The following is a 21,696-nucleotide window of genomic DNA, read 5'->3' on the forward strand; positions in this document are numbered from 1 at the left end:
AAAACTCAGTTTCTTTGTTGGTCCAGAAGTAAGATGCTCTCGTCCCTGCCTCCGTGTTTGTTTTGCTGATTTGTCACTTGGCTGAGGCCCTGCACGCAGGGGTAGTCAGCAGCTGTCGGAATCCGGGGTTGAAGCTTGAACATGCCATAGGATTCATTCATTTAGAGTTCTCCAGGTAGCAAAAGCAGGTATCTCAGAACCAGGATAAGGGCTTATCCCAGTTTCAAAAATCTGGATATGATGTTAGATGCAAAAACACAAAACGGGATGCTTAAAAAAACGGAACAAAACTGGGATGCTGGAGTCCATCTAAACACACTCAGTGTTGCTTAAAACTTTGTGAGTTGGGGCGCTGGAGGCCTAGCGGTCCAAGCGCCTCTCGTATAGAGGCAACAGTCCTCGTTCCAGAGGTCGCCGGTCCGACTCCCGGCCGGTCGGCCATTTGCTACATGTCCTCCCCAACTATCTACTCCCCACATTTCCTGTCTCTCTTCAGCTGTCCTATCATTAAAGGCAAAAATGCCCCCAAAAATATAACTTTAAAAACTTTGTGAGTGGTTATTAACTGAAATAAATGTTGTGTTTGTGTGTTTGTGTGTTCAGGAACATGAATAAGAGACTGACAGAGGAACAAGCCAAGAAGACTTTTGACAGGGCGATGAAGCTGGAGCAGGAGTTTGGAGAATTCTTCACAGGTATGATACTAATCAAAACACTCACAGTGATATAGGTAGACCATGTGATGTGCTGGTCTGCTGCTGACATAACTGCTGAGTTTGTTTGTGTTTTGTTGGATCAGAGCAAAACCCTCAAAACAACCTCAACAAAAAAAAACAATAATTCCAACAAACTAAGCAGAGCAAACATTTCAGTGTGCTCATTGTTTGTCAGTTTGAAGTGAGTAATGTAACAGCTGTTATCTTAATGTGGAGTAAGATCCTTTTTGTAACCAGGTACAGCTTTTTAATGTCTCTCTGAAACAGTCAGTGAAACAGTAATCAGACCTCGCAGAACACAAGAGTTGTGGCTCTACTGCTGACTGGACTTGATAATCTTTTGGTTTTGCTTTGTTTGAATCAGAACACGTTTTTGTGTAACACAAAATCACACAAATAACCGACCAATCAATCCAGCATGAGACATGCAGCTCCACGAGGTAGAATGACAGATTTGTTATGTCTCGTGGCTTTTAAGGGAGCTTTGTGACAGCTGTTTCTGCTCATCAAAAGCTTCTTACTTTTAAAGGTATATTTCTGTGTTTTTGAAGTGGGCTTGTATGAGTTGCAGGCAGGGGTGCATCTCGCTCGGCTGGAAGTGAAGCTTCCACAAAAGCATCTGCCCCCTGGTGGCTGGCTGCAGTATAGGTCAAAAACTCAGTCTCCCCCTATTTATTTGAATGGGGCTGCGGTCAAACTTTAAAAAATAAATACACGTTGTACGAATGTTTCTCACATCCGTATGCTGTGAGAGAACTCAGACCTATCTCATATTAATCCACCATGAGCAGAGCACTTTGCAGCACTTGGCTAGTGTCAGGGGCAAGGACAAACTTCCCTTAACAGGCAGAAACCTCGAGCAGAACCAGACTCATGTTAGACAGACATCTGCCTTGATCGATTCTGCCATGTAATTTAGCTCATTTTGAGAGACTCTAATCCGCTCATTGGTTTAGATGTACGCTCTACTTAGATATTTCAGCACTTTGCCATCAGAAAACCTGTTTGCCACTATCTGCGGACCCAACACTGAAGTGCTCTTCCACCTGCAGCTGAGCTGACCCAAATCCATTGTGGCTAGTACAATAACTTGTGACAGGTAACTCATACAACCCCACTTCAAAATTACTGAAATATCCCTTTAATATCTCTCTCTGAAAATAAACAGTAAAACAGTAATTAGACCTCACAGGACACAGGAGTTGTTGGTCTATCGCTGCGTAGACTGAATACTCTGTTCGTATTACTTCATTGAGTGGGTTTACGTGGACTTTAAGTATCCTGGTTTTGATCAGGGTAATGTGGTACACCCTGATTTCTGACAGCTGGCAGCTACCTGCAAGTCAGTTCATGTTGGAAAGTACTAAAGAAACATTGCTACATGGCCACATGCATCAGAACAGAAGAAGTGGCCCTAATCCAGCAACTTTTCTAATGTTAAAAACATCTTTTTTTAATGCGCCTGTGCAAATAAGATGCAGTAATCAGAGATACGAGTATTTTTCATGCATACAGGGAAATGAATGATGGTTCCTCTGCATGCATGTAAACACTACATCCCTATCAAGATCAAAAACCTGAATATGACCCATAAACAGGGTACTGGAGTCCATGTAAACACACTCATTGACCCCCACTCGTCAAACTGACAAAAAGAAAACTGATTTTAAATGTCCTAATTGCATGTTATTCTTCAATGTCAGAGGTCTTAATGGACCATTCAGTACATCAGTATAAGTGTCAAGAACATGGGCAGCAGTCTATTTCTCTTGTTTAACTGATTTCAATCAAACTGTAAAGTGTAAACATTTAATGACAGGGAGGTTTGCGTGTGTGACTGCTTTGAAATAATGCAATGTTTCCCGTTACACAACTTCTCTTTGCTTTGCAGCGCTGGTTCAAGGAGACACCTTAGAGGACATTTATAACTACTGCAAACAGGTCATAGAAGAACATTCAGGACCCTATATCTGGATCCCCTCAAAGGAGAAACTATAATAACTCATCATCCTGCAAGGGAGTCTGGACTGCTAGAAAACTAGTAATAAGTTGTAACAAATGGTAACTGTATGGCAGTGAACAGTCCTCATAAATGATTATTGTGAATATGTTTTATTTCTTTTTTTTTTTTAATGTCTTCTGTTTGGTTATTGCTTTATTTTTCACTCTACATGAATGTTCCTGAATGTAAACCACAAAGTGTTCAGAGGTTTGAGGTTTGAAACATGGACCGTTTGTATATTTTGTTGGTTTCAAATGGAGCAAAAAGGGTGAAGTAGTAAAGCTGCATTCATTCCAGATACATGTCCTCTGAGTGTGGAGTTTCAAACAGGAAGCTGAGGGCTGCAAATAAAGTGCAGATTTCTCTCCTTCAATAAAAGAGAGAGCCTCGGTCTCGCTACACTCTGCATCAACTAGCAAATAATCACATGAAGTTTGTGTTTGTCTCATTTTGTATACATGTCTCCCCAGAACACGACTTTGCTTTGTTTTTTTTTTACATCGTCTTCTTTCCTTAAATTATTGTTTGTCTGTCTCTGATAATGTTTGAAGAAAATGTATGATTCACTTGTAAAGTTTTTCTTTTTGCATTGCATTGCATTGTTGCATTGACAGTGATATGTAAAGGGAGAAAGCTGCTATCGGCTACAGAGATGTAACATTATATTTTGCTACTTAAATTGCTAGAGGGCACAAAAGCACAGAATTATTTATAAGTGAAAGTTTAACTTTGATTAAAAGGTCATTTAAGGAGCATATTCTGTTTGAGTGATGTAGTATGTTGTGTCTGTGCTAACACGTTCTGATGTTATGGTGAGGGGGGCTTTAGATGGTCACTGTATTTTATAGGTCTGGAGTCAAAGATGTGATTCAATTTGACTCTAAAACACATTTGTAGCTTTTAACACAAACAGCAGGAAAGTGAAGAAAGGGAATAAGAAGTCAAACACTTTTTTAATGTACTTTCATATGTGAAAGAAAAGGAAAAAACAATTAAAATCACAGAGTGCAGTTCAGTGTTGAATATTAATATTCTGAGGCAGTAATATTGATATTACAGAGTCACTCAGGATTTGAAAGAGCAGAAAGGAGTGTTTTTCAGCTTTATTTTTTAGAGCTACTGATTCAAAGGACTTGTTCTCCTCAGGCAGACTGTTCCAAAGTTTTGATATGAAAAAAAAAACGATGACAATGAACAGAACTATAGCTTGCGAGGAACATCTGACCTCCTTGTTCAAGAACAACATCTCTGTGTCGCATCGCTGACGCCTGCAGAGGAAGGGTAGCAACAATAATCAGGACGTCCACAGTTCTGTGCGTCCTGCTGAAACCATATTTAAGATATTTATTCTCAAACTACAACATTTCAGCAGTGGCTCACAGGTTGTTATTCTTTCTGTAGGACCTCTGGCTCTCCAATGTGGTTGCATTAATATTAAGAGGATAGATGTGGCTGAATTTAATGCAGTGTAGTTTTAAATGACTCTGAACAGCTGCCGCTTGTGTTCAGTGACAAGCACAGCGAGCTGACTGAACTGGACACAAAAAGTCAAACTTATTTCATCTCAGATATCACGCTTTAACTGAGAAACAGCAACAGGCACACTGCCAAACGTCCCAGGTACAACTCATGCTTGTTTTTTTTTGCAAGTTTTCTAATTAGTGGATGTGGACTCTACACGTGGTTTGAGAACAGTTACACTCCTACACATGACTATATATAAATCTATTTAGCAAGGGACCTCCTAATGCCCAGAAGAAGAGAGCAAAACCACTTTCACTGTTTATATAAGAGCCTAAATAATGTTTGAATTCACACGTGAAAAATTGACAATCTAATCTCCAATTGGTTGTGACGCACTAAATTCCAGATGCTGAGTGTTTCCCATCATGACATAAAAAAAAATGTAGTGACTTTAGAATTGTTTTTTCAAAAGCTCAGATTTCAGGGACCTAAAGTGCAGTTTGCATCCTGACAAAAAAAATAAATAGCAAAGCTTTATAAAGACATAAAAATAAGTGAAGATGTGGACTAGATTTACAGCGTTGATTTACTATCAGCACTGACCCTAAGGAGGTGAGCGTCTCCTGACTGTGCTTCCAGTAGAAAGCTGTTCAAAGAGCTACAATCACAGCAGTATTTCTCGAAGGTGCCATGAGACAGTTACCATCTCATTTAGAAGACATTTTCTGTCTCTATAACCAGATGTGGTCTAAAAAACATTTGTTAAGCAGAACACCTGACAGGACAACAAGGCCCATCCTGAATCATCCTCAGAGAGCCAGGAGGAGTGAACGAAGCAACACATCCACTTCATATACTTTACTCACCAGTGGCTTGCCTTGTATAAAGGGAAGATCAAATACCTCTTCTTGTTAAGAATTAAAGAAGAATATAAACCGTCATGTATTTAAAGCACCTGGAATGACTAATGCATTTAACGTGTGATAACCTCCCTGCCCCGTGAAACTGCAATGCAACTGGTTGTTAGGTTCCCATTACAACAATTAGTGAGTGATTTATATTCCCATAATCCTGCTGTTATATCTCAGCATGTTTCCCCCAACCTGTTAGAACGTTATGCTCGTAGTAACACGAAAAGTAGGTATGTTTCTGATCAAGGGAACGGTTCAAAAGTGCACTTATTCATTCCTTTGCACTGTACGATCATTTTAACTATGGACATTTTAAAGTAAGTGAAATCCATGTATAAGTGTGTGAAAGTCACAGAGAAACCTGAGAAGACTGACTTGTTTTTATGAACCACAGACTGTAAAAGCACTTAGAACACTGGTTTCCTAACAAGTGTGTACTTTGAGGATTAGAATTATGTTTATGTGAACTTTAAAAAAAATCTGTTTTCTCCTGTGCTCTTTCGTAAGCTGGTTGAGAATTTGTGACCGATGAAAGAAGATGAACAAGTTAATATTTTCAGCACAGATGTGTTAGACTCACCACTACTGTTTCCTTTAATTCTTGTGATTTGTTTCAAGACGTCTGCCAGCTTTCTTTATCAAATTGTCCAGAAGGTGTTGGTCACCACTTGCCTTAACAGAGTAAGTTTACTGTAAGTCAAAGAAGTCAAGCTTCAACACGTACTTTTCATTTGAGAACAGAACATTTTATTTCAACTTAAGCTACGGATGGCTTCATCACATCCTTGGTTGTGTCAGTATCAGACATGCTGTGGATAAAGTCAAAGGCTAAAGACATAACTATGAGAGTGTATATTCAAAACATACTTCTCTCTGGCTACGATACACACATTTTTAAAAAATACTCCTTAACAAGGAACCCAAATGTCTGGAACCCTGTTTTCAAAGTGTTTTGGATAGCAATATGATGAGATGTCAAAGAAATTATAACTTTATATCTTGGCTCCGTATTAAAACTCAAACTAACAGCCACTGTAAACATTGTAACACATGATATTTTAAAGGCAAGTGAGGATTTTGTGTGGAAATGTAAAGGTTATCTGACCTATGCATGCTGTGGATGTGCAATACTCAACACAAGTGAAGCTTTGGGGAACCTGCTGTGTTTGAAGACATGAACATGACTCATTAAAATTGTGTCTATTTTAAAGTTAAATAAAAACCCTGTTGTAAGAGCTGGTGTCCAAGCAATGTACTTTGCTGACAACATTTAGTAATAAGCTTTTTTGATTCAGTAGTTTCAACAGTAAACCCTGATATGTTATTTCTGATTTTCCTGTCGCAGCATTTTTGATCCCATGAAAATGTGTTTATTTACTCAACCAAAGTTAGTCTGTCATCTTCATTTTGCCTCTCAGTGGTCTTACATGTATGCTCTTTGGGAGCACATTCATCGTGAGGGCGAGTCCTTTACTGACTGCGGAGGATGATGGCCAGGGTCAGCAATGCCCCACCCCTCTCCTCCAAAACAAATCTGATTAGCCAACCCAATGGCCACAAGCCATGTTTGCCTATTGTCAGCGGCTGCCATATTGAAAATGCTGTCTCAACCTAACTTTCGGTCAACTTAACAAGAGGCAAAGAGGTAAATGGACTTGTGTTTATTTAGACCTTTTATACTTTTCATCACATTCACTCACTGATAGTAGAGGCTGCTAAATATATTAATTACAACATCTGCAGAGAGACAGGAAATGTGTGGAGTGCAGCAGAGGGTCATAGCCAAAAAGGGATGGTACATGTAATTCAAGTGTTCTCAGACGTCATGCTACCCCTACAGAAGTCAGTGCCCCAGTTTGGCAATATTACGTGTCTGCAGAGCCGAACACTGCAGTTTTAAGACTGCAATACTAAGACAGCATCTCTAGGGACCCTTGTGTTGTTGTGACAGTAAGGGTTAAGTTTGCAGTTACAGTTATACACTAAAAATGGTAACATTACATGCTACAAATATATGATCTATACCAGTCTGATGCACTAGGTGGTCCCGCTGCAAACAAGGGTGTTTGGCTCCACCCCTGATGGTGCTAACTAAGATGTCCAAAGGTTGCCATTAAAAAGAAAATTCCTTAACAGTGAAAGTTGAAAAAAAAAGCTTTTGCGGAAACTAACTAGATAAATTAAAAATGTTCTGTGGCTAATTTCAATATGATGAGAAAAAATCTATATATGATGATAAAATGGATTTTAAAACATAAAAATAAACAAGCTTGGTACAATTTGACCAACACTTGACCAAAGCAATGACATTAAATGGATAGTTTGGTGAGGTTGCATGTTGTACCAGCTGTTAGACCTGCCCTCACTGTGGCAGTATATATATTTTTTTTTTCATCAATTTGTTTTCAAAATTTAGTAAATCTTGTTATCTTGAAAATTGGTGGTGAAAGGGATTCACACATCTACTTCATGGGAAAGGAGAGGAGTGAGAAGAAAAAAAAAAAAAAAAAATACCCAGAGCTTCATCAGGCAAACAGACGCATCTTGAAAATCTGACCTAAAATGAAATTTGTGAAAAACTAATGATCAGTATCACAAAAACATGGTCACATTTTCTTCCAGCTGACCACACCAAAGTATGAGCTCAGAGTTGTATTTAATATATTTTTTGTTGTCTGCTTCTGTTCGGTGTTTGGAGACTATCTACGGGCACTACATGACCCTGTTGATACTGTTATGTGTTTTTTCTCCATATTGTGCATTTTTTAAGGTTATGAAATGGGTCATTTATGAAAGTTGCTTTTTTATATTTTAATATCCCACATGATCAGACAATGCACTGATATCAGTTCCAAACTGTCACTTTGTGTAAAGCATCTTTGATTGCCCAGAAAAACGCTAAATAAATTGTATTATTATTATTATTATTATTATGTTATTTGTATGTGTAAAACAAGTAGTGTGTTCATACAGTACCGGTAAGTAGTGGGTATCATGTTCCAGTGTTAATGTGTCTATTCTGCTCTGTGCACAGACACAGTTGTGTGAGGATTACCTACAGAGGATATTTAAAAATACATTCACTGCAGGGAGATGTTTTTCCTGCTAATAGCTATCAGCTTACAGTCTTCAGAAAAGAACATAATGACAACAAACTGTGAAGGATTACAGGATAAAACACTCAGTATGGTGAGGGCTAGTAACAGTGACATGCTGACACTCTCTGATCTGCTGAAAACTGTGCTACATACTGTGGTATGCTCTGATGATCACACAGTCAAACTCCTACAGCTCCCCCTTGTGGCTGTAATACACTGAAGGGAGCTGAAATAGGGAAAAAACTTTTTTAGATTACACATGTGAATAATAACCTGATATATCCTTCTACACCAGTAGGCTCTCTTGGCTTGTTCTCAGATGTTTGAGTGTTGGAGAGAGAACAACAGCATCTCTGAGGGTTAAGTTGAATCTAAATTAAATAAGTCGATAAGAAAAAATAACTTGAGAACCTTCATGGGAACATTCCACCAATAATCTCTACAGGCATAGAACGTGTTTTAATGGGCTCACAGACAAAGCATTTCTCTCTTCAGGTCATGGACAGATTCAAGCAACACACAAACAAAAAAATTCAGACAACCTTCTTATTGTTCCCTAAAGTCCTCCAAAATTAATATCAAGAATTTTCAGGGATTAAAAAACTCTGAGGACTTTAACCTAAAGCCTCTCTGAAAATTAACTAACGACTTGTAAAAACAAAATGTTTAGGGAACAGTCCCTGGAGTTATTTAAAGGACCTCAAAAGAGCTGAGAACCTTTACATGAGGTTCTACAGGCCAATGTAAAGACTTCTTTAAAAAAAACTCAAAACTCTCAGGAAATGTTCCATAAAGGTTTCCCAAATGTCATAAAGACTTTATAAAAAGGAGCATGACAGCATACAGTGAATGGGAACTGCTGTGGCTCAGATACATGGTTTGATCCTTGACTCCTGCAGGTCACATGCTGAAGAATCCTTGGGCCCAACACTGAATCCAAAATTGCTCTTGAAACTACACCGACAGAATATAAATGTGAGTATGAATGTGTGTGGTGCTATAAATTCCTGAAAGGCAGACTGGCACTCAGCGTAGCATCCTCTGCATTTAGTGTGTAACAGGGTGACTCTGATGTGTAGTGTAAAAGCTCAGTGAGTGATTGGAAGACTGGAAAAGGTCTAGAAAGGGTGTAGACCATTTTCCAGTAACTGTTTAAAGTCTCTGACGGTGAAACTGCCTTTTTTATTCACTATAGGAAAAACACCGCCCTCTTCTGGCTGATATTGGTTAATTGTAGAAATGGCTTCTGTACTACAATAAACAGGCTATGTGCGCTGCTATATTAGGAGAAGACAAAATAACTCTGAATTCTGAGGGATTGAAATCATAATAGCCTGAATCCAGCCGTTACAGTTAAGAGTTCTCTCTCGGTCAGGACCACAGTCACTGGGCAAATCATAAGACCATGGAGTCTCATAGTAACAACACAGAAAGGAGGCTCCGCCTTGTGGCGCTTTTTGATACTGCAGTTTTATCACGTCATATGTAACAGTAAATCAAGCTAATTTCAAGACATGAACATAATTGTATTGTTAACTGTAGGCTGATAGGAGATGTTTTCAATCAAAAATGTAAAACTCTCAGGATCTGAGCAGTTCTTATAATTAAGGGTATATTCATTTCACAGCATTGAAGCTGCAACTTCAAAAGCTCTGTCACCTCTAGTTTTTAGCCTGGATCTTGGGACATCCAAAAGCATCTGCTGCGTTGAACTCAGCGCTCTGGCTGAAGCATGTTGGTTACAACAACTCAGACAGGTATGATGGTGACAGCCCACGTAAAGTTTGAAAACCAGTCATGCAATCTTAAACTGAATCCTCACACTGAGTAAAGTAAAGGGAAGCCAGCTGGTGTGATTTGATCCTGCCGTCTCTTTCCAGTCAGCAGGCATGCAGCTGCATCTGAACCAGCTGTAAGCAACGCAGACACAACTGATCTACACAAAAGGACAAAGAATAGCAATAATCCAGGCGAGAAGTGCTCTGAGTTAATGTGGGGCACTCTGTATATCTGAGGTTTTCTGAAGGTTTCACAAAACCTTAACATGATCCTCAGAGAGACATTTAAAAGGTAAATGGACTTGTACTTATATAGTGCTTTTGTAGTTGTTCTGACCACTCAAAGGACTTTTACACTACTAGTCATATTCACCCATTGATGGCAGAAGCTACTTCAGTAAGGGACCATCAGTATTTGCTAATCTCACTCATACACAGCTGACCAGCAGTGGAGCAAATTTGGGGTTCAGTTTCTTGCACAAGGACGCTTCGACATATGACTACAGGAGCTAGGATTGAACCACCAACCTACTGTTTGAGAGATTGCGGACTCTACCCAGTGAGCCACAGCCGCCCTGGCTGAATGTTCCTGAAGATTCTCTGATGGTTTTCTAGAAAATCCACCATTATCAGTTCTCAATCAATCAGTGAATCTTTATGTATATAATGCCAGTAAATAACTAATATTATTGCGCTATTATTGTCCAGATGTTAACATGCAGTTATAAGCTGATGACACAGTTTCATAGGCCCATGCTAAAGCATGAAGCTGCTGCCAAATTATCTGCAGCTATGGTACCAGTATCTAACTGCAGTCTGGCCTTGAGCCAAAGATAGGAAGGAGTAGGACGCAGGTTAGCAGGGACCAGGTAACGTTGCCGAATAAGCCTGAAGTCAGGAGACCCCGTTTATGCATATGGTGCTGAAAGATTTGGAGTCATGGATATTAACATGGAGAGGGGAGCACAGCCACTAGGTCAAGAAGACAAAAAGAAATTGAGAAAATAGCGAAGTGGAAGAGCCAGTTTAAGAAAAGCAGTAGACAAAGGTTATGGCAGGTGAGACAGAGGGAATTAACTTTATGTTGATGTGGCCACTGTCAGTTATGAAATACCTGTATCAAAGGACACAAGGCTGCAGAGGTTGGTAATAGTATATATTAGGTAATGGTTAAGAGTTCCTCAGTGTCTTGGTAGTGTGGCAATGTATAGAAAGAGCATACTCCAGTTACCAATTACTACCAGATAAGTTGAAGTGACAGAGACGTTGCTGTCAGGGAGCACATAACATGGTAGTTAGCTATTTGGTGCCAACTAGAGGGAGGAAATGGAACCCAAGACTGTCAGTACAGGCTGCAAAGGCAGCTATTAGACAAATTGATATAGTTGGTGATGTGCAACCAAGCCCAGGCAGACCAGTCAGGAACAAATCAGGTCCTAAAGTTAGAGGGAAGCTGATAGTAAAGCATGTGCGTTGGCAAGAGGAAGTCATGAACAAAGGGTGTGGTGCAGGCTAAGGACAGTGGTTAAAATGGCAAAAGGAAGCTTAGGTTGAAGGACCTGTGGAGTATGGATGGGAATTGTTTTACATTTCTGGTACAGGTTACTCATGATATACAAGATGACATTAACAGGTTTCCAAAAGCTTGAGGCAACAGGAGAACTCAGGATGTAATTGGGGAAAGGGAGTAGCTAATGAGTTTTTCCATGAGGGAAAGAAATCTAAAAGAGACAGTGTTAAATAGGCATGAGAGAGGCCACATAAAGAATGCTGATGATTGGGAGACACAGGTAGATTTGGGGGGAAAATGTGTTCCAAAAGAGATCGTCTGCTTCACCCTGAGGCCTGACACAGGCTGCATCTCAAAGCACTTAAATGATACTTCTTTGGTCCTCTATTTTTGGTCCTATAGCTCATACTGCTGCTTGGAGCAGAGAGGATCAAGGAGAGAGGAGGGAAATCTAAGAAGTGTTGAGCAAGCGGGAGCAGCCTTCATGGAAGTCTTTTAAGTGACAGACACGCCTATTTATTTAATATTACTCACTGACTGAAGTTTGTATTTTCCCTGAAATATCATTAATAAATTATTTCCAGTGTTCCAGAGAAAAAAAGCTGTCATGTGGGTATTTTACTATAATGAATACAGTGCACATGTGTGCAGACACAAATAGCAGTTGAAGTTGACTGACAGCTAATCCAGTGGTGATTGGCTGACGCTGTGATCATGATTGAAAGGAGCTTCACACAATGCTTTTGAGGGATGGACATCTCATATTTCTTAAAATATATGTCCTTGTTCCTTCGCTCACTCTCTTCATTTCCTTTCATCTCTCCATGCAAGTGGGGATGCATTGATGCAACTTAAGAGAAATTGGATGTACTCACAGTACTATGGTTGACCGGTCAATGGGCATTTATTTTATAGAATTTACATTTCCTTCGAAGGACCTAGTAAAACTAAAGGGAGAAAAATGGGAAAGAAAGTTGGGTTTTGACCAGTAGAAGTCAAATGTAGAGGGTTCATGGTCAACTATCTGATTACTAGGAGAATATGAGTGCATGGAGAGTTTGTGAAAGACAGTGAAGAGATATCAGATAAAGCTGGTACTAGCAAGTATTAAGTACTTGTTAATAGTAAGTGTTTTACCCACAGGGGATCCAGGTCTGCCCTGCCCCTTGAAAAACAGTTGCTGAAAACCAACTGGACAACTGACATGGAAGCTAGGATATCAACCACTGCAGATAGGGTCAACACAACAACATGATAGCTAATTTTATAAAACTCTGATCCCAAACGTAATGGGTGTGTAAATGCACTTTCCCAAGGTTCTCCCAATCTTTGTAAATATGCTTTGAAACACTCCTTCAAGGCTCTTAAGAGGTTATGTATAGATATTCTAATGACCTACAGAGATAGACAGAGTCTCCACTGAGGTTCTTTGACTTTAAAGATGCACAGACCCTGCCAAGTGTAGTGGCACAGTAAGATTGTCTGATTCATTGAAGAAAACAGGTCAACTTATACAGTTGAGAAAGCAAAGACACCAAGGAGCTGGATGTCAGGGACATTTACAATGTTACGAGCCACTCTTGTCCATTGCAGGACGTCTTGGTGGCTAGCTGGGTCCTTCAGAAAGGGGAATCCTGTGAATCCCTAGGTGTGGAATCAGACCAGAGGCTAGCCCACTTGAGAGCAGGAACAAGCAGGTGTCTTTCTGACTTAGTAGGTTGTAGCAAGGCCCAGAACTAGCGGACTGAGATGAAGGGGGCTGACTTTTAGGAGTATAGGCTAGTGAGGAGCAGGACGGAGCCGGCTGGCTGGTTACTAGCTGGCATGGATCTTGCTGGCTAGGTTCATGCTGGTTGGGAAACAAACTGCTTAATAGCTGACTGGATGCTAGTTGGGGGACAGACTGGTGACAAGCAAAACTGAAGCTAGCCAGCTGAAGGTTAGTAAGTCAGGGAGACATCTGAACGCTAGAAGGCCGAGGTGCAGGAGAAGCAGGAACTTCTTGCTGGGCTGGGGCTGCGGTTAGTTGCTAGATTCTAGGTGCTAATGCTTCTAGCACCTTCTCTCGAGAAGCAGCCGCCTGACGAATCTCTGCTGCAGTGGAGACTAACACCACCTCATGCCACTGGAGGACATTCTTGACCCACTTGTGATGGGCCTGCAGAGATGCAGCGTGCGCTTGGTCCACGGTTGGCCGGACTGTACTGTAGCAGGTGGTGTTTGGACATGAAAGGGGCACACAGGAGAAACATTGGTTCATTGGTTATAACTTTACTCTCACGGGTGCAGTTACAATCACACATGTAATAAAACAGTTCAGGACAATAATCAGGGCAAAAGCTGTAATAGTCACTAGATTTGCCCCGGGACCTGAGAAGGCAAAATCTGTCAGTGAGGGAGGAGAGACTTAAGTTATTATTGGTATAACTATCTGTCTTTGGCATTCTTGTGCAAGTGGCTTCTTGAAGGGAGAGCATGGGTAGGGGTAGACGGTGTATAGGTTTACTGGCAGGTAAGCCATCAATAGCTCTAATTCTGAATTCAGTCCATATAACATTGGATTTCTTATTTCTATCGAGGTTTGAAGACAATACTGTCTAATAAAATAAAAGTGCATTAAAAATAAACTACCTGCCCTAGCTCAATAAGTGCTGGTTGTTCACTGACTTTTAAGCCGGTTACTGAACCAATCAACTTATTTATTTCTGCAACTTCTAAACTCTATGAAGAACAATTTAAAATGGTAAACACTGAATCAGTCACATCTTATACAGACACATCGGATGTGACATGTACTCTCAATATTTGACATTTCCAGACATACTATATAAAACATAAAGTTTGTGGTGGCAGTGGTCTTCACAGTTTGTATTAGGTATGTATTAGGTATGTATAGGTAGGTGCTAATTTTATCCTCTGATGTCTCACACTATTAATAAGAGGGGCTGCTGTGGCTCTGCAGTATAGTTGGTCATCTCTCAATCATAAGATTGGGGGGTTCGATGCCAGGTCCAGCTGTCCACATGCAGGTTTGTCCTTGGGCCAGCCCCTTAAATCTGAATGAGATTAGTTAATACTGTTTAACATAGCAGCCTCTGCCAACAGTGTATGGATGTGGTGTGAATATGACATGTAATGTAGAAGTACTTTGAGTGTTCAGGAGATGGGAGAAAGCTCTACATAAAAACAGTCCATTATCATTTAATGCTGAATCAGAATCAGAATCAGCTTCATTAGCCAGGTATGCTTGAACACACAAGGAATTTGACTTAGGTAAACTGTGCTCTCTTTGTACAAGGCATGAGAATAAGATCTACAAATTAGAAAATAAATAAATGAATAAAATAAAATAGAAATAATAACAATAACATCAGCTATAAATACAAAAGAACAACAAGTAGACATGACTAATATGTACAGGCTAAAATAATATGATAAAGTGCAGTGGTGAGTAACATAGGTAGTTTTTACATAAAAAAAATAGTAGTTAAATAATAAAAATAAATAGAAATATGGAATTCTGCTTGGAGAATTGTTGCATTGTATATTTACATGTATGTTTACAGAGAGTATTGATCCAACAGGTATGACACTGTTATTGTTTAGTGTTCATCAGAGTGACAGCCTGGGGGGAGAAACTATTCTTATGGCGGGTTGTTTTAGCGCACAGTGATCTGTAGCGCCTGCCGGAGGGGAGGAGTTTGAAGAATTTGTGTCCAGGGTGTGAGGGGTCAGCGGTGATGCTACCTGCCCGTTTCCTAGCCCAGGACCGGTTCAAGTCCTGGATGGGGGGCAGGTCGACACCGATGATTTTTGGGGTTTTAAGCATGAGGTGTCAGAAAAGATACCACAGGGATAACTGGCTTGTGGTGGCCAAGCGTTCATTAATGTTTTGACCCTTCGATGTCAGCTCTTCCTATTACCTATTCCCCCAGTATTGTATTGTTTAATCACTAATAGGGAACATGAGCTGGGATTAGACCGTCATGAGACAGGTTAGTTTTACCCTACTGATGATGTGTTGTTACAATAGTAATCCAACATATAACACACATTGGTCATAACAAAGCTACTCTAGCAGGCAGATGATTCTTAATTATTTTACTAGAGTAATTTGTTAGTCTTATTATCGTACAGTAATAAAGATGATCAAAAGTCTACCAATTGGGATTTCAAAAATTGAGGTGATATCAATGATACCTAGATACCTGATACCAATGAAGCAACAATGAGCCCCCTTATCTTTAATTAAGGTTATCATAATATGGTACATTTAAGGACTTGGACCTTTGATCTCAATTAAGAGAACATCAGATCTCCACAAACAGCTTTAGTGTCTGTACTTTAGTTCTGGTTTTATAGTCACCTTTTATCTTGATTTGTCCCATTTAGACAAAGTATTCTAAATTCACTGCTATAAAATTACCTTAATTTATTGTCAGTAAGTGCTATAAGTATATGTTGCATTTGACATAGGACTTTTCAAGCATATTTTAGAGTTAATTGATTGCAGATTCTGTCTCAAATTGAATACTGCACTTGATGAAGCTAAGCTGGATATTCAGAGAATGTGAACATCACAAATTCTGTTCACATTATACCATAAATAAAAAATCAGGCATGCAGCTAAATACAGACTTTGACTATTATATTGAATCTTCCAGTAGCTATACAGGTTTAAATTGACATGTCCCCTTCACTTGAAAAGAAAGTCAAAATAGAGTTCAACAGATTAGACAGGTTAATGTGGCATTCTTTGGGAGATTAAAAATACACAATGACTTTCTCCCGCCTGATGGAGTTAACCTGCCTTGCTTAATAACCAGTGGTAGACAAAGTACACAGCTTAATTACTTAAGTCAAAGTACGGATCCTCCAGGTCAAATATTACTCCAATACAAGTGAAAGTTGTTCAGTCAGATTATTACTTGAGTTAAAGTACTGAAGTACTTACTTTTAAAAATACATGTTTATCTAGAAACCATTATTTGAAATTTCTAAAAACTATACCATGGAATAAAAACAGACACTAAGTTACTCCAAGCACAGACAACTTAGTTTGAAATGTTCATCTGGAATTAAACAAATTTTACGTAGCTCAACACGCTTTCACAGGTTGGACTGTGAATTTGTGTTTGTTTGGGTAGAGTGGGAAACAGGGAGAACATTTCAAACGATATGTATCATTCTTATTTTCAAAAACCTCTAACATGGGCTGAAGATATATGGCCGTGGTTGCTCAGGTGGAGAATTATAGCCATCATTGCCACCTCTAAATGAACTGCTCTGTGTTTGCTCCACATTCAACCTTGGAGACGCACAATATACAAGTATGGCTAAACTACTGAGACATACCAAACTATACAAACACATTTTACTGTCTAAGGGATCAGATTTCAGAAAAGAGAAGGAAATATATGAGCTGACTTCAAAGCAAAAGTAGTGAGGAACTAGAGCATTGATAGAAATGTAGTGGAGTAAAAAGTACAATAATTGTCTTCTGAATGTAGTGGAGTAAAGGTAATAAGTACCCCCCCCCCCAAAAAAAACCAAAAACTATATTCAAGTAAAGTACAGATACTCAAAAAATGTACTTAAGTACAGTACTCAAGTAAATTGACTCTGTTACTGTCCACCACTGTTACTAACACGTATACTCTCAGTAGCTCTAATCGATGGCAACAATGTTTTAATTTGACTTAAATGTACAGCATGTGTCCTGAACATAATATTGAGGACGGTACACTAATCTAAAATCACTAGGATAGAACGTCGCTTCTCATTGGCTGAATTAATCTGTCCATCACACAGCTCGTCCACTCACATGCAGCATTACATGCTGGGGTGGATATCTTCAGTGTGTACTGTACACTGCTAAACTGTTGATAATTTCAGGGCTGAAGCTTTTTAAGAAGACTGAGGCGGTGAACGACAGGTGAACTACGCTGTCACTGAAAGGTATGTAAGCTACTACAGAACTGACGTCACACGTTTTTCCTCACCTTTTCAGTCAGTTATCACGCGCACAAACACCCAGGAAGCTTACTGAAGTCCTCACTGCACTGATAGATGGCAAACGGCGTTTTGTGAGTTCTTATCGGGATATTGTGATGCAGCCCGCACCTTTTCGATGACCTTTGTCATGCAGACAGAGCTGTGAGACAAACTTTAGTTAGGGATGTAGTTATCACGTACAGGCCACTCAGGCTCTGAGCACTTTGCAAACCGGGGGAGGGGAGGGGAGGAATGGAACTGAGATGAGAATTTTCTCCCACCTCCATGAAAACGAAAGTGACTTTTAATACATAATATGACTGAACAAGTTAGTATTTCGGTCAGAATCACCACATCATAGTGTTATTTGTGGGGTTTGAGGTGCTTTAATATGTCGCCTTCGTTGACGGTAACATTCATCATCTCGTGAAGTGCTGCGTTTCTGTACCACTGTCAAGTTAGACCTCATACCAGACATCACTTCCGCTTTGAGCTGTTAAAAATAGAAGTATTCATGATTTGTATTTTATTTGAGTTGTTTCACAATAACAATGACACATATACACAAGAATAACAATGACACATATACACAAGAATGACAATTAAATATACAACTAAACAGCTTGGGTATAGCAATACAGAAATATACATGGCTTTGCAGGATCATAGGGAAAAAGAAGTATCATTCCTGTGTGTGTACATTGTGGTATATCTGGATGTTCATGATAACCAAGCAGCACAAAGAGGATACAATAAAATAAAATAAAATAAATAAATAAAAAAAGTAATAAAAAACAACCCCCCCCACCACCACAAAAAAAAAACTACAACCAACAAACACAGACACAGGATAATGTAAGTAGGGGCGACCCCAAATAGTCGAATATTCGACGATTCGTTCTAACGAGCCTTAGTCGACTGCCAATCTCATAGTAAAATATTTGCATTTCAAGGATCATTCCATTCAAACCATAGGGGTGCTCAATGTCTAATGTTACATTATTTTCCTGTATCCCGTAAAAATAGTGTCTCATATATCCTATTTTAATATAAATATAGACTTATTTAATGTAATTCTGAGAACAGCTCTTGAAGTGTTAAATCTCCTTAAAGTGGTAATTAAATCTCCCCTGGTAATTAAAGGTGGACCATTTAGCGGGACCTGTGGAGCAGACGCCCCTCAGCTGGCCTTTAAATCTTTCTACGTTCTTGGTAGCTCAAAATATCAGGAAATAAAACTTCAGTTAATCCTAAAAATAGTGATGAAGATGAGGAGCAGCTTCATGAAGAGGGCTGTGAGATCAAGGATTACCAGACCACACAGAAACTATAGGGCCAAAAGAACGAGCAGGAATACCCAAAGCTGTCCGAAGCCTCAAAAACAATCCACAGCATCCCATCCACCTCCACATCATCAGAGAGGATATTCTCAAAGACAGGATTTACAGTCAACAAAGCAAGGAGCGCACTTCTGCCCGTAAACATGATGGTTTTCCTTGCGTACAATTTGAAAAGACTTAAGCGGACAAAGACGCGATGAATGACTGTTTTAAAAGGTACTGTTAAGAGATTTAAAAACCCTCTAGCTGGTTCGGGTTTGATTATGAACATTATACAAATGTTTAGTCTTAAGTTGGACAAACTACCCTCCGCAGTGCTGCTCTCCGCTGTGTGAACACTGTTAAAATATCTCCTGGTTCCTTATTCTATAACGGCGCGTTGTTCCATGTTTAACGGATGGTGGCCTTATTTGAGTTTTCTCTCCATCATCCCCTCGTTGTTTTTGAAATATAGATTTAAAAAAATCTAAGTTTTATGCTTATAATATTCTGTTGTCCCTTTTACTTTAAGCTATGAGTCTCCTAATTGTAAAGGGTTATGCGTAATATTGTCATGCGGTCACCATCATGCAGACTTTGGGTCAATAAGGAAAAACAACAAACATTCGACTATTCGTCGACTATGGGCAAAATCTGATGAATCAGATTCGACTAAGCAAATCCTTAGTCCGGCTCACCACTAAAAGTAAGTATTATAATTATTTAGATAACTCTGCTATGTGCACAAAATAACTTTTACACATTTATACAGCAGTAGATTTACCAGGAAAAGGCATCCCCTTTGGGGGACCTCATGGTGATTTGGTGCTTTAAAGTTTTGGTCACAGATTTAAATAGAAAGGTTTCAACAACAAGGGATCATTTGACTCATATATATCAAAGACCTTGGGACTAGTAAATGCAAGATTGCGTTTAATGGTATCTTTCTTAAATAGTAGTGCTCTGGTTTTTCCCAAGGCATATAAAGAAAGTTTAGTGTTTAGTCTGTGCATCAGGCCCGAATGCATTGGTTGTATCATGTTGACAGCTTTTTTTAAGCGTCCTATCAAGGAAGTGCTACACAAACAAGTCCAAATTTCAACAATAGCATTTTGCTTGTTATTGTTTGTTTTGAATGCTGATTTGATTGGCTATGAACGAATCATAAATGAGTCACACACAGTGTGCCACATATAAGAGATAGATTGATCAATCTGACAGATTCATGACATTTTGAAATAATCAGCATCAAAAGGTAAATGTACTCATGAGGCCTGAAAATACAAATACCTGCAGACACTGCCGGCTCATCAGTGTGACTGCTGTTTCTACATGTGAGCATATCAAATCTAAAACAGTTCCTGGTTCAGTTTAACGTTGCTTCTGGCATCAATTTTAGTCATGTTCGGAAATAGATGGCATAATTGATCATTGATTGATTTAAAAAATCTAATGCATTTTACTGACTAAGATAGCCATGCATATTAGATTGTAATGTGAATGGAATAATGGACGTTATTATTAAATTGTTGTATTTATCAAATGCAAAGAACATATATTTTTACCATTAAAAACAGGAGTCTCCATGACATCACCCATTGGTTTTGTGAAGCAAAGTTTCAAAGCCTTTTGTCGGCAGTCACCATATTGTAAATGCTGAACCATATTGGAAATGCTGTATCAACATAACTTTGGTTGACCTAGCTTGAGGCAAAGAGGCGGAGTTGAGCCTTGTTGCTAAAAGCTACAGTGTGCCCCTCTGTCAGTCAAGTCAGCCGTCTGCAGCCAGCCTCAAGTGGACTCTTGAGGGACTGAAGTTTTAGGCATCAGCTTAATTTCTCAAGACCAGAGGTTGCCCCTTAAGCTTGTTTAATACTCCTGTGTACACCGAACACAGCTGTGGTCGATGTGGACGTGAGCACTACATACTTCTGCATCAATGTGTCCGTGTCGTGCAGCAACACTCTGCTGAAACGTTGCAGGGCAGTGAGCCCTATCCAATTATCGGGTCGCCTGTTTCCGGTCCCGCTACCATCTCTGTTTACTTTTTCACAGCAATTCAGAACGTATTATCTAATTTACAGCTGATACATGTTGCTGTTCAGATTAAATACACAGCCGATGTACAACCGATGTGCGGTGATGTAAATGCAGGAAATACAATACTGCCAGGCAGACCAATCACAGGGCTTGCGGTTCACGTCGATTTGACACGTAGTTACATTTTAGAGGAGGTGCGCGTCAGCTAAGTGTGTAGGCCTCTTCGTAGGTACTGGAGCTACGCGGACCTACGCCGTAGATTCATTGCAGAAGTATAGATCAGACTTTGGATACAACAGGCAGCTGGTTGTTTTCATTGCATTTCAATGCAGTATATTTTATTTTGTTTGTACTTTACTTTTACCTGTGACTTTGTACATAAAACTAAAGATCTGTGAATATTTTAGCTAAGAGTATTTTTCATATTGTTGCACTGTTGTTTTATGTATGTTTTTAAAGTTATATTTTGGAACATCTGAAGAGAGACAGGAAATGTGGGGAGTGCAGCAAAGGGTCATGACCGGGAGTAAGACCAGCGGGCGCTGGGATGAGGCCTATAGCCTCTGTGTACTGGGAGCGCACTTTACCACTAGGCCAACACGTACCCAAATGTTGACATCTCATTGAGTTACTTTCTAAAGTTACAAATATACACTGGAATATGACATCTGTATGATACTTCAATGTAAGTAGTAGAGGTGTTTATGATCATATTTTATGAACGAAGGTTACTGCTTTATTGTAATTAATGTTAACCATCACATCAGTGAAAGGTCAACCTTTCTCACTGGTTTTGATGTTGACAGAATTTCTTCTTATTATTAAATTGAGGGATTTTGAAAATATTGTCCAAATGTTGTGAAT

General features: G+C 39.4%; 2 protein-coding genes across 2 annotated transcripts in view; both read left to right on the forward strand.

Annotated features, from left to right (window-relative positions):
• The window catches only part of dlg2 (discs, large homolog 2 (Drosophila)), a 198,269-nt gene extending 191,941 nt beyond the window's left edge, over nt 1–6,328 (forward strand). Inside the window, exons 27-28 of the mRNA XM_034683719.1 lie at nt 604–695; nt 2,608–6,328. Of these exons, the coding sequence (XP_034539610.1) occupies nt 604–695; nt 2,608–2,714 (199 nt within the window). The 3' untranslated portion in view covers nt 2,715–6,328. The remainder of the gene's footprint in view (nt 1–603; nt 696–2,607) is intronic.
• A 10,986-nt stretch (nt 6,329–17,314) lies between these two features.
• The window catches only part of LOC117813112 (HMG box transcription factor BBX), a 32,775-nt gene continuing 28,393 nt past the window's right edge, over nt 17,315–21,696 (forward strand). The window contains exon 1 of the mRNA XM_034684203.1: nt 17,315–17,437. The gene's annotated coding sequence lies outside the window, so the exon portion shown is untranslated. The remainder of the gene's footprint in view (nt 17,438–21,696) is intronic.

The sequence above is a fragment of the Notolabrus celidotus genome, chromosome 5 (genome assembly GCF_009762535.1).
Source record: "Notolabrus celidotus isolate fNotCel1 chromosome 5, fNotCel1.pri, whole genome shotgun sequence".
NCBI lineage: Eukaryota > Metazoa > Chordata > Actinopteri > Labriformes > Labridae > Notolabrus > Notolabrus celidotus.